General features: G+C 31.1%; 4 protein-coding genes across 4 annotated transcripts; 3 read left to right on the top strand and 1 right to left on the bottom strand.

Moving 5' to 3' along the window:
- Positions 1-1522: 1522 nt before the first annotated feature.
- Positions 1523-2735, top strand: LOC8279823 (17.3 kDa class I heat shock protein). Its single transcript, XM_002520437.3, has one exon. It carries the CDS (start codon positions 1924-1926, stop codon positions 2395-2397), a length of 474 nt encoding a protein of 157 aa, XP_002520483.2. The 5' UTR covers positions 1523-1923; the 3' UTR covers positions 2398-2735.
- Positions 2736-3609: 874 nt separating this feature from the next.
- Positions 3610-4478, top strand: LOC107261364. Its single transcript, XM_015720033.3, has one exon. The coding sequence runs from the start codon at positions 3873-3875 to the stop codon at positions 4428-4430; it is 558 nt and encodes a 185-aa protein (XP_015575519.1). The 5' UTR covers positions 3610-3872; the 3' UTR covers positions 4431-4478.
- A 227-nt stretch (positions 4479-4705) lies between these two features.
- On the top strand, positions 4706-7194 carry LOC8279824. The gene is made up of 2 exons (XM_015720030.3): positions 4706-6918; positions 7003-7194. The coding sequence occupies exon 1, from the start codon at positions 5192-5194 to the stop codon at positions 6641-6643; it is 1452 nt and encodes a 483-aa protein (XP_015575516.2). The 5' UTR covers positions 4706-5191; the 3' UTR covers positions 6644-6918; positions 7003-7194.
- Positions 7195-7347: 153 nt separating this feature from the next.
- On the bottom strand, positions 7348-10133 carry LOC8279825. Its single transcript, XM_002520439.4, has 6 exons — positions 9594-10133; positions 9224-9320; positions 8844-9010; positions 8665-8740; positions 8518-8580; positions 7348-7651 (listed from the first exon to the last, which is right to left on the bottom strand). Exons 1-5 carry the CDS (start codon positions 9717-9719, stop codon positions 8564-8566), a joined length of 483 nt encoding a protein of 160 aa, XP_002520485.1. The 5' UTR covers positions 9720-10133; the 3' UTR covers positions 7348-7651; positions 8518-8563.
- Positions 10134-12215: the final 2082 nt, after the last annotated feature.

Below are 12215 nucleotides of genomic sequence, written 5' to 3'. Positions count from 1 at the left end.
TCTGTTCAAATATAATTAATGAATATCTATTAACAAATTAATTAATATTATGCCTATAAATGATGAATACTTATATCAATTCTAAAATTGTTTCAATATGTATCACAAAAAAAATCTAATTTTCATAAAGAATCAACATTATTTTTATTTTAAAATAAATATTTCACGATCATTTGAGAAACATATATAAATTTATAATTACTGATTTGATCATAACAAATAAATGAACATGTAGATCATAAATAATATATATCCTTCACTAAAACAATAAATATTTAAAAATTGATTAAAAAAATAAACATAATTACCCTAAATAATAAATATTATCTTATAAATGATGAATATTGATGTCTATTATAAAAAAAAATAACATTTTTGATTATGAAATTATGAAATTACATATTGATGAAATATTTAAATTATAAAATATAAAAAGTTAGTTTCATTCCCTAATAAAATAAGAATTTTTAGTACATAAAGAGTTTTTAAAAATTATATTATATTAATTTTAATAGATAATTTATTTTACCATCTGTAGAAAAATATTAATTTTTAATTATGATTAATTGAAAAATAAAAAAATTAATTATATTAATTTTTAAATTTTATTTACTTATAATATATATATATATATATATTTTTTAATTTCAAGATATAAATATTTTAATGTGTTATTATATTTTGATACATTTTAATATTTATATTATTTGTAACACATAAGATTTAAAGTTATGTATAAAGAAAATTAAAAAGACATTAAAAATATTTAATTTATTATTATTTATAAAAATATTATATTTATATTATTAGTTAAATTTAAAATAATCATGACAATAATATAATATATACATAAAAATTATTTTTATAAATATAAAAATATTTAATTAATATTATTATTATCTAATATTAATTTTTATAATTTATCTTATAATAATCTCAAATTAAAAGAAAGACAAAACAACTAAAGTACGGGACTCCTGCACGTATATCCTGCCTCCCAACACTGCAAGGAGAACTGGGTTATAGGGCATAAATTGTCCATCAATTTCGGTAATCACATAAATCTTTATATTATAATAAAATATATGAAAATATATTATAATTAGATAAAATATATAATTTTATTTGATATATTTAAATTAATTTTAAATTTATATTATATATAAAATAGATTATGTTTATCTATTATATTCTACTTAGTAATATTTTATAAAATCCCGTCACTTGAAATTTTAATAAAAAATATATATATTAATTTTAATGTAGTTATATAATAATTTATTATGATATTAAATATTAATTAAATAAAATAATAATATTAATATTATTAAAAATTTATTTTTTTATATTATTTTTATAATTATTAAATTTTAAAATTAGTAAAGTAAAATAATAAATTTAAATGTTTATCAAAATAAAATATAAAATAATTATTTTTTATAGTATTAATATATTTATAATTAAAATAAAATATTTTAAATTTAAAACTTAAATAAAAAAAATTATTCTTTTGATAAAATAAAAAATTATTAATAATTATATATTAGTATGAGCAAATTAATTATATATATATATATATATATATATAATATGTTTATTACAGTATCTGCACTCTACCTATATTCAATGCAAGTTCTAGACCATACGAGAAAAGCCAAGGCCACACCACCTTCATAGTTAAGCACTGACGATTCCAGAAAAAAAAAAAAAAAAAAAACCCAGACGATTCACTGACTAAATGCCCACTAAGATTGTCCAAGGATTTACCAGATTTCTCGTTTGCTTCCTATAAATACTGATCCCATATATTCCCCACAACTCGCCATTGATACTGGCAAGAAGCGATCCCATCTACTGTCTTTAGAAATCAACTAAACTAAACAATTTCCATTGTCAGTCTTTTTTCTTTTGAGATAGAGAAAAATGGCAATGATTCCAAGTTTCTTCAGTAACCCAAGAAGCAACATCTTCGATCCCTTCTCCTCTTTCGACTTGTGGGATCCATTCAAAGACTTCCCATTTCCATCTTCACTAGTCCCTCGTGAAAATTACGCTTTCGTTAATGCTCGCATAGACTGGAAGGAGACTCCAGAAGCTCACATAGTCAAGGCTGATCTTCCCGGTCTTAGAAAAGAGGAAGTGAGGGTGGAAATTGAAGATGGCAGAGTCCTTCAAATCAGCGGAGAAAGGAATGTGGAGAAGGAAGATAAGAATGATACTTGGCATCGTGTGGAACGCAGCAGTGGCAAGTTCTTGAGGAGGTTTAGGATGCCGGAGAATGCAAAGATTGATCAAGTTAAAGCTTCAATGGAGAATGGAGTTCTTACTGTTACTGTTCCCAAGGAGGAAATCAAGAAACCTGATGTCAGATCGATCGAAATCTCCGGGTTGAGTTAATTCTTTACTGTAAAAGGGAAATGGATATATGACATGTTTGCTGTATGTTGTGATTTCTGAGCACTTTGTGATGTAATAATATGCTTATCTGAGGTCTAATAAAAAGAAAGGATTCAATACAAATTCTCATCAAGTTCTGCTGACTACAGTAGTAGCGATAAAAGTTTTTGTTTATGTTTATCTGTATACACATTTGATCATCCACGAAGCAGAAGCATAAGAACTTGTGACAAGAAACAGGAAGAAGAAGAAGAGGAGGAGCTCAAGGTACCAGTGAATTTGACTTGTGAGGCTTGTTGATGCACTTGTTTCAGCTTTCTAAGCTACCAACTAATGATTTGTTTACATTACTGGAACTCAAGGAGATCTGGGTAAATTCTCCTAATGGTACCAAAATTTTATCATAATTGTAGAAGTGGTATCTACATTCTTTTTTTCAAAATTTCAGGGAAAGGTACCAAAAGTATTATGAAGCAAACTTGCTGAGGTATAATAGACTTGTTGAAGTATAATATGATAAAACTTATTTATAAATTGTGATAGGATAAAAGTTTAATTAAACTTATGAGATTTATTAGGATCAAATTTAATAGAATTTTTTAGATAAATTCTCAACTTATGAGCTTTTTTTATCATATGACGAGGACACTTTTAATATATATATATATTATTCTTTTTTCGTTTTAATTTCCTTTTTAATTTTAAAAAGCCATTGTTATTTGTTAATATGAAAGATATCTTTGGAAAATTATAATATACCATATTGAATTTAAATATAAAATTTATCTTATTTAAAATAAATTCACATTAATTCTATAATGTTACTAAACACTAAAACTTTATTCCCGAACAAACTCTATTATGGAATTTAGTTATAAATAAAATAAACTTCATATAAAAGTTGAATCAAATACAACTTTAATAATTTAATATAGAATTGGATTTAAGACATTTTGATCATTATATTCAACTATTGTCAATACTTTTTAACGCTTGTATTCGCTATCAAATTTCTATTTGTATTTTATCTCGGATAGAATTTACTGTCCAATTTGAGTTACAGTCCAGAAAAACTGACCTACAGATAGCGCCTCATGGTGCGAAAGTGTCCGGTACAACATTGCTCTTACCCTTGCAGGAGAAACCATATGGATTAAGCTAAATATTATCTTGAAATACAGGTACTCAAAAGAGAATTTCTCATCCTAAAAGGACTAAACAAGGATGTGCAAATTATACACACTTATTTATGTTTCCCATTTCTTTACTCAAAACACTTTCGCTTCTTCACAATTCACATGTTTAGCTCACTTGCCCGGAAAGACACGCCATCCTAATACTATCCCAAACTTCCCTTAAACTTCCTGTCTTCAACAGTTACCATCTTCATTCCCATAACCAAAAACACTACCCATAATTCTCAAGAACAAAACAATGCTTTCTCTGTTTGCTTTAATTCCTCTGTTTTCTCAGAAATGTCTCGAACCAATCTAATAATCACTACAAAAATTCACATAATGGCATTAGATGGGATTGTAAATGTCAATTCTTTATTCACTTTCGCTCTTTTTCTTGGTCTCGCATGGTACCCTGCTGCTGGCCCTGCCACCACCCTCATCGCTGAACCTTCCTGTGCTGCTAGCTCTGCCATCGCCGAGGATATGATCTCCTTCCATGTGTATTCTTTCAGCTCTTTTCTCTTCTCTAGTCTCGTCGCCTTAGCTCTCAAACAAGCTATCAGGATTGCTGATAAAGATGATGACTTTGTTATCAGTGTGGCCGAAGTTGGAAGTGCGTCTCTGGTGCATGCTAACATGGTGGCATTAAGAGTTGGGACTTTGGTTTCGGGGTTTGGTTCGGTTTTTGGATGTGGGTTCTTGATGATGGCTTTGGTTGATTTGGTTCAGATAAAGTTGGGAATTCTGGCTTGTGGAAGTTTTTATACCTTTGCTGCAATTGTTCCTTTGGTTATATTAGTCCCTCTTGCCCTAGTAGTCTATGTTTTTCTCATGCTTTATTCCTTCACTCGCTAGAAATTTTTTGGAGTTATTTCCATAAATTGATGAAAAGTTTATACTTTATGCTGTTTTCCTGAATTGTTTCTTCATGGGCTTTGAAATAAAAATGAAGTAGATATGCTAAATTCATGACTGAATATGTTCTTTTATGTGATTGTTCTTATCTCGGTCTTAAGATATAAAACAAAATTGATCTGGATTTTATGTGTGCTTGGTGATGAAATTGAGGAAATTTGATTTTTTTTTTCTAATGAACATATCTTGATTGTTTATATGTGATCTAGTGGTACAGGTTCTTCATTTGGTGGAATTTACAGTATTAAATTGCAAATTGTATTGGGAATGGTTCTTTTTGTCCCCTTTATTATATTTGCATGATCTAAGGAGTTGGCAGGCTTGATATTTGTGTTCTGATAAATAATAACAGATGTAGATTCCAAAGCAAGATAATTTAATCTATAAGTCAATGGATGATGCAATTGCTTAACCAAAATTTCCATTATTATTCTGAAGTTCTTCAAAAAAGATTCACTAAATTAGAGGGTTCTGGTATTTGCTTCACCTGTACTTCTGGTAGATAACCATGTGCAACTGCCTTCGAATTCAAGAACTGAAACTGAATGCCCTTACGGCACTCAAAGAATCCTTATTCATTTAGTCATTAGATTTGATCTGATATTTTTACTGGTTCCAATTCAATTTATTGCAGTCATATTTTGAATCTATTATATACCTGTTGCTTGATTTACTTTTTTTATCTCATAATTGGAAATTTGATGGCTAAGGATCATGTTTTTCTCTCTAGTTTTCGTTGTTTCTGCTTTATCATTGCACTCTTATCTGCATTTTCATTCGTTTCATTTCTTTTTTGGTTCCAATATTCTGTTCCTTGCTATTCAATGAGCCGAGTGATACCGCAAAATCAAAACCAACCCATTGATCTCCTTTCTTTTCCTTCTGCTTGGAATCATCTTTCTTTTCCCCAGGGTCCACCTCCAAAGCTCCTTAAGATTGCACTTTTTGTAAAGAAATGGCCTGATAGGTCTCATGCTGGAGGGCTCGAACGACACGCCTTGACTCTTCATCTTGCTCTTGCCAAAAGAGGGCATGAGCTTCATGTTTTCACCACTTCTCCTCCCAACTCTTCCTTCCCAAGGTACTCTATCAGCAATTTATATTTCCACCTTTCAAAACCAACAGCTGCTGGTTATCTTGACCAGGCTTTAGTCTGGAAGCTTTTTCAAACTCAAAATTTAACTGGAAGACCATTTGATGTGGTCCACACTGAAAGTGTTGGACTCTGGCATGGTCGGTCTCGGAACCTGACCAACTTAGCTGTTAGTTGGCATGGCATTGCATATGAAACCATTCATACTGATATCATTCAAGAAATTTTACGAAATCCTGAAGAACAACCAGCATATGCATTGACTGAAAGAGTTGCCAAGGTTGTCGAAGAGGTGAAGTTTTTTCCCAGTTATGCTCACCATGTTGCCACAAGTGATCATGCTGGAGATGTCCTGAAAAGGATTTATATGATCCCAGAAGAACGAGTTCATGTTATTCTGAACGGCGTGGATGAGGAGATATTCAAGCCAGATGCTTCAAAGGGCCAGGAATTTAAGCAGAAGTTCGGTGTCTCAGAGAGCAGATCATTAGTTTTGGGCATGGCAGGGAGATTGGTGAAGGATAAAGGGCACCCCTTAATGTTTGAAGCATTGAAGCAGATGCACATGGAAAATGATAAATTTCGTGAGAGCACAGTCATTCTGGTTGCTGGTGATGGTCCTTGGGGTTCTAGATATAGAGAACTTGGGTCTAATGCACTTGTTCTGGGGCCACTGGATCAAGCTCAGCTGGCAAGGTTCTACAACGCAATAGACATTTTTGTGAACCCAACTCTTCGTGCTCAGGGATTAGATCATACTTTGTTAGAAGCAATGCTTAGTGGCAAGCCTGTGATTGCCACAAGGGTAGCCAGCATCACGGGATCTGTGGTTGTTAGTGAAGAAATGGGTTATGTCTTTTCTCCAACAGTAGAATCGTTGAAGAATGCTCTCTATAGAGTTTTGGAACATGGCAGAGGAGTTCTAGAAAAGAAAGGCCAGGTTGCTAGGCACAAAGGGCTGCAGTTGTTCACTGCTACCAAAATGGCAGCTGCTTATGAAAGGCTTTTCCTCTGCATATCAAAAGATGAGAACAGAAAGGAAGATTACTGTCAATTCTGACCTGCATTCAATTGAAACCGTAGCATCATCACTTCTTTCAGTTTTGAAGGAGCTGCACTAAAAAGTTTATGGGATTTTGTAATTTCCGTTCGAATTCTCCTGTCTGTATCACCTAGTGTTCAGGTTGAAGCTCGAAGAAAGTGGGACAGAAACATTCAAAAAGAATATTGCACTCTTCCTTTACAGATATGCAATAGCTCTGAAGCCTACCCAGAAGCAGCTGTGACCATTCTTGAGCACTGAGAACTCATTTGTGCCAATCAGTCGAATCATAGGTAAATTTTACATTATGATTTACTGTTGATATCTGAATCTTCTTGATTTCTGTACTCTTTACTATTTTATCTTTGAATTTGTAGATTCACAGGCAACAATTTGCCTAAAGCTGGGACAATGTTTAAAACTACTGGCTTTGGACAAGGTACTCATGCTTACCAGCTACTTTCGTACACAGATTTAACCGAAACAGCTAGATAGATGAATTGCCATTTGCGATTGTATGCTTTTCCTAGAAAACATTATTAGTAATTTTAGCACTGGTTATAGTTCCATTGCTTTCTGCTTGTGCTCAAGATTTGCTGCCAAGTTTCAATATCTGATAAATTGCCCATTGAAGGTTGAAACATGTACCACTCATATAGTTCTAAGCTTATTGATTTTTGGTTTTCATCACATAAACTTACAAACAACAAGAAAGATACATATACAGCAGAAACTCGAACTAAACTCGAACTATCCAGTTGATTGTTATTTGTTACATGCTTAAGAAAAGCATCAGAACAATATTCAAAGGCCTAAATAAATCATCCTAGTAAATTGCAGAAAGATTAGTATTTGGAATTTCTTGAAAAAATATCTTCCATTGAGGCTCAACTTATAATAAAATCAAGTCAAACGAAAGCATTTACTGGAAAGAAAACATTACAAACTGCTGACAAGATCTATCCATATCAGCTGCTTATTTATTTTTCAGGTTTTCCGTGATTATCATCCAGGCTTCATGAATTCCTGCAGAATAAAAGAGCAAGAAACAGATGAAAACACAAATTAGATAAATTACTTCGAAGGACATCTTATTCTTCTTCTCAAGCTGACTAATCTTTAGTGAACAATATACAATTGCTTCCACGCTTTCATGTCTTTATCCAAGTGCACATGTTTGGTTGCATCACTTGATCTGATCTACAACTATGGTTTCCCTGTTTTCTACTAGTGGAAAGGGTTCCACCACGAGCTCGATTAATGCCTACTAGCTGCCACACTTCCTACAAGTGGCTAAAGAAAAACTAAAAGTAAAAGCTTTTGGGCACTAAATTAGATAGTGTAATATCAAGATGTGCTAAGAAATATTATTCTGCTTTTAATATGAAGTTAGAGTGCCTTCAATCAGAAACAATTAGAAAAAATGCAGCAAAAGAAATGGTTTCTAACTGCTCTTCAAAGTGGAGCAGAATTAGCTACTGCGAAGAACAAAGGGGAGAATGAAAAAAAAGTTATACTGCCTTCCGAGTTGCTATTAGAAACTAGTCCTGTCTATACATCCCTAAATTGATATATATATATATATATATATATATATATATATATATGCATTTTGTTTCTCTTTTAATTTTTTTCTCCTTTGTTAGTTCTGAATGGATACTACAGTGACATAAACCGCATTCTGAAATGGGAAATGTTTAGCATATGGATGATCTTTTTCCCTCCCCTTGTCTTTATATTTTCCTGCTTTATAGTGAGTGAGGATTAGAATCCATGGTGGCATATTCTTGTTAATTTGCTGAGATTACAGGGTAAGCAATTGAGTGTCTACAAATGAAAAGAAAAAAAGTCTCATCCACCACGTTCGAAATAGATTATGTATTATTGTGTACCTTGAAAAATAGATGGAGAATTCATATGCCGAAGGTAGGCGAGGTCCTAATAATAAAGCGAACCTGCAGAAAAGCACATCAGAAGCTTGGAGTTATTAGAGTAGTTTAGAACATTATGTATTTGTAGCCTCATTTACAGCATGATACCTTGCCACCAATTTCCTCTGGAGGCACCATTTGAGTTGTTTCCATTAGGATCATCATCTACTCCATCCTTCTTGAACTAATTCATTCACAAAGTGTATTACCGCATTAGGTACCTAATGACAATTTTGGTGATAATATAGCAGTAGTGTTTGTATAGTTATGTGCTGATGAAGACTTACTATAGGATACGATCCGGAATTTCGGCTACTTGGGGGCTGAGAATAGTTGTCTTGCCCACCATAGTAAAGTGATGAACTTAGATGACATGGCTCACCTCTTTCTTCCATAAGAGTGGAATTCCTATCCTTGTTAGGCATGTTATAGCTTGCAGCCTCACTACTCATGGCTATATTATCAGTAAAAGAAACACAACACATGAGTCAATTTTCTACATGCTTTTCACAGGCACACAATTTAAGAAATATATAGCATGTCTAGAAAAGCAAGTTACGATAATTTTAAGAAAATGCAGGAAAGCATATAATAGATTTGAATGAACATCTAAGATCATGTATATTTTCCTGCATTTTCCATATAGCAGGAGCCTAATATCACAAACCTGGAGCTCCTCGTTTGGTATTCCACCCTTGATTTTCAGAGGACTGCCTTTGCCAAGATCCTATCACCTCAGAGCCTGACGATTTCCTTCCTAAAACCTGAATAAAATCCAAAAGCAGAGTTCAGAAGTTGACCCAGAAATCTACTAAACTATCAAAAGCATTAACCTCTTAAGTTCAGTTCAGGCATTGGGAATTTTGTATGAGAGTTGCATAAACAAACCATAATCAAAAGGAACTTTCAAATTATACTGTCATCAAGTAGCATAATATTATACATCAACTTCAAAAGTAGATAATAAGCAGCATAAGCACTTCTTACCCAACATGGATAGACAGTAAAAGAAATTCAATTCCATTACAAAATTAAACCTTGGATGGAGGTGGAAAGATGGAAGCAAAAATCCCAGTTGAAGAAGATGGTGGTGACTCCTTTGTACCAAAAAGATCAGCTGTAAATGAAGAAGATGAAGAAGACCCTTCTTTCTTAAACTCCATTACTTAACAAAACTAACTAATTCCACTAGAAACCACCTTCCAGGAGACACTTACAACTGATAAAGACAGATACCATTTGCAGAAAAGAAGCAGAGAAATCAGGAGAAATCTAGAACTATCTCAAGTAAACATCAAGTTTATTTCAGCTATATATATAGAGAGAGGGAGATAAAATCCTAGACCAGACGGCACACAAGTGCCGCCCATGTGCCATCATTAACAAGAAGAAAAAGAAAAAAAGAAAAAATAGAAAAAGAAAGAGAAAGAAGGATCACAAGCTCTTTTATTTTTATTTTATATAAAGATCTCTTTCTTTTGTGTTCTTTTTTATGTGAGAAATGGGAATTTTCTCTCCAAATTCACATTCTGTTATCTGAGAAAAAGAAAAATATAATATCTCACACCACCTTCATCATCATCATCATCCTGTTTCCACGAAAACATAAACGGATAAGTGCCACGTGGGGTCCACTTGTCATCCTAAGTGGAGTCTCCAGCAAGTGACACGTGTCCAGTAAGTGGATAATTGCAACCTCTCTTGCTTTGTAAAGTCATTTAAGACATCCCAAGTTCCCCCACCTCAGAATGACCCTTGAATTATATCTAAACCAATGGTTATTTTCTTCTTGGGATTTGATTTTCTTGGATATTAACTTCTTGGAGAAACTTGGATTGGGAGATTGTTAAAGAGATTTCAGGAAATCTCCAATCTTGTTGATTCCACAAACAAGATTATTAGATAAGGATTTTTCCACTCAATATATCCTTTTTTGGGTGTGCATAGTTGACTACATTCCCTTCAATTATCAAAGCAGATACTCTTATTATATACCAAAAAGGAAAAACTTTGCTACTCAATTCCAAGGTCCCTAAAGTCAACAAGGCAAGCCAATGTACTTTCCTTTCTTTTTCTATCTTCTCTTTTCCATGTTATTTCAATCAAAGAAAAGATAGAAGAGTTTAACCATCACTAAACATTTCACCTTCTTTTTTCTCTTATCAATCCTTATTCATATGATATAACATTCACAAAATTATTTTATTAATCAAAAAAATAATAACAAAATATTAAAAATAGTTTTATAAAAGCATTATATACCGAATTGGTATAAATCAATATGAATTATGTAATATTGTAATTTATTCATTATATTATGAATTTGCTTGAAATTAGCATTAAATATCAAAGAATAAGTTTTAATTTATTATTTAATCAATTGTTTCGACTTAATTTCTTTATAAACTTTTTAAAATTCTAAAAAAAATTGATTTTTTAGTTACACTTTTACCCCTCGCAATTCCAATGGTGCTTATATCTTGAACATTATAAACTTTTTATTACAAAAATATTAACTTTTTATGTTAAATAATTTATCCTGAACTTATTCTAGGGAATAAAGTTCTTGTTGATCTTGTTTAAGTTAATATGTAAAGTGGGTTTATTGAACTGTAACAGAATTTCACTTTTAAGAACAGTTAGTACAATTATTGATATAGTTTAATTAGCTTAAAAACAGCCTAATCAGCCCAATTTCTTGATTGGTTTGGCGGCTTATTTATAGTTGACTTGGTGGCAAAAATTGCTTCCTAGTTTTGGTCATTTTCAAGATGATTTTGTATTTGTTTTTATGAAGTAGATGATTACAGGCAGCTGTTTTAGTGAATTCCATCTAGAAGAAGAGATATATACTGAAGGATTTAGAGAAATAACATGTTTAAGGGATAAGTATAAAAAAGTTGTTACAAGTTTTAGTATGAATTTATTTCCAAAGAAAAATAGTTATATGATTATAAATAGTAAATAATAAAAATATCTCGTCAACAAAAAGTTTTAATTTGTAAAGATTTATCTATTTTTTCTCTCATTAGATTTTATTGCCATGTTATTCTGGTAACATGAATTTTGAATTTAATAACTTCTAATTTTATTATTTAACTTTTAAATTAAGCTCATCGTATCAATGATTTCTTAGACGGTATTTTGACAGTCAAATAATAAAATTAAAAATTATTAAGTCTTAAATTCATATTATTAAATACGGACAAAATAATAATAATAATAATAGATGATCAGAATGAACATAACTAAATCTTTATAAATGGATTTTTTTTTTTATAACAGGATATTTTTATTTATCACGATATGTAGTATAACCACATATATTTCTTTATTTGAAAAAAAAAATACATACTAAATATTGTAAAACAACAAAATCATGTATATCTTTTATAGTTATCCATAATTTTAAAATAAGTATACTTTTTCTTTTATTATTTAAATATAAATAACTTAAAATATATATGATTTACCTAATAGTTAAATATAATATATCAAGATTAGTTAATAACTATAAATAGAAGAAATTCCAATATTCCAATCACACAGCCAATCATAGGCTTCTTCTAGAGAGGAGAAGATTTGTTAAAAATAATGATCCATATTCCAGTCCCCTAGCCAATCATTCTTCTTCTAGAAAAGATAAATTTGTTAATTGT

The sequence above is a fragment of the Ricinus communis genome, chromosome 1 (assembly GCF_019578655.1).
Source record: "Ricinus communis isolate WT05 ecotype wild-type chromosome 1, ASM1957865v1, whole genome shotgun sequence".
In the NCBI taxonomy this organism is placed as follows: Eukaryota; Viridiplantae; Streptophyta; class Magnoliopsida; order Malpighiales; family Euphorbiaceae; genus Ricinus; species Ricinus communis.
Note: the sequence above shows the minus strand (reverse complement) of the source record. Positions and strands in the feature narration are given on the sequence as shown.

What these genes read in the sequence shown, in the direction of transcription:
- LOC8279823 (XM_002520437.3), top strand. Translation starts at nt 1,924, where the DNA reads ATGGCAATGATTCCAAGTTTCTTCAGTAACCCAAGAAGCAACATCTTC.
- LOC8279824 (XM_015720030.3), top strand. Translation starts at nt 5,192, where the DNA reads ATGGCTAAGGATCATGTTTTTCTCTCTAGTTTTCGTTGTTTCTGCTTT.
- LOC107261364 (XM_015720033.3), top strand. Translation starts at nt 3,873, where the DNA reads ATGTCTCGAACCAATCTAATAATCACTACAAAAATTCACATAATGGCA.
- LOC8279825 (XM_002520439.4), bottom strand. Translation starts at nt 9,719, where the DNA reads ATGGAGTTTAAGAAAGAAGGGTCTTCTTCATCTTCTTCATTTACAGCT. An exon ending in TCTTTCCACCTCCATCCAAG is followed by an intron (nt 9,321 to 9,593) that starts GTTTAATTTTGT and finishes GATTTTATTCAG; the next exon opens with GTTTTAGGAAGGAAATCGTC. An exon ending in ATTCCGGATCGTATCCTATA is followed by an intron (nt 8,741 to 8,843) that starts GTAAGTCTTCAT and finishes TGAATGAATTAG; the next exon opens with TTCAAGAAGGATGGAGTAGA.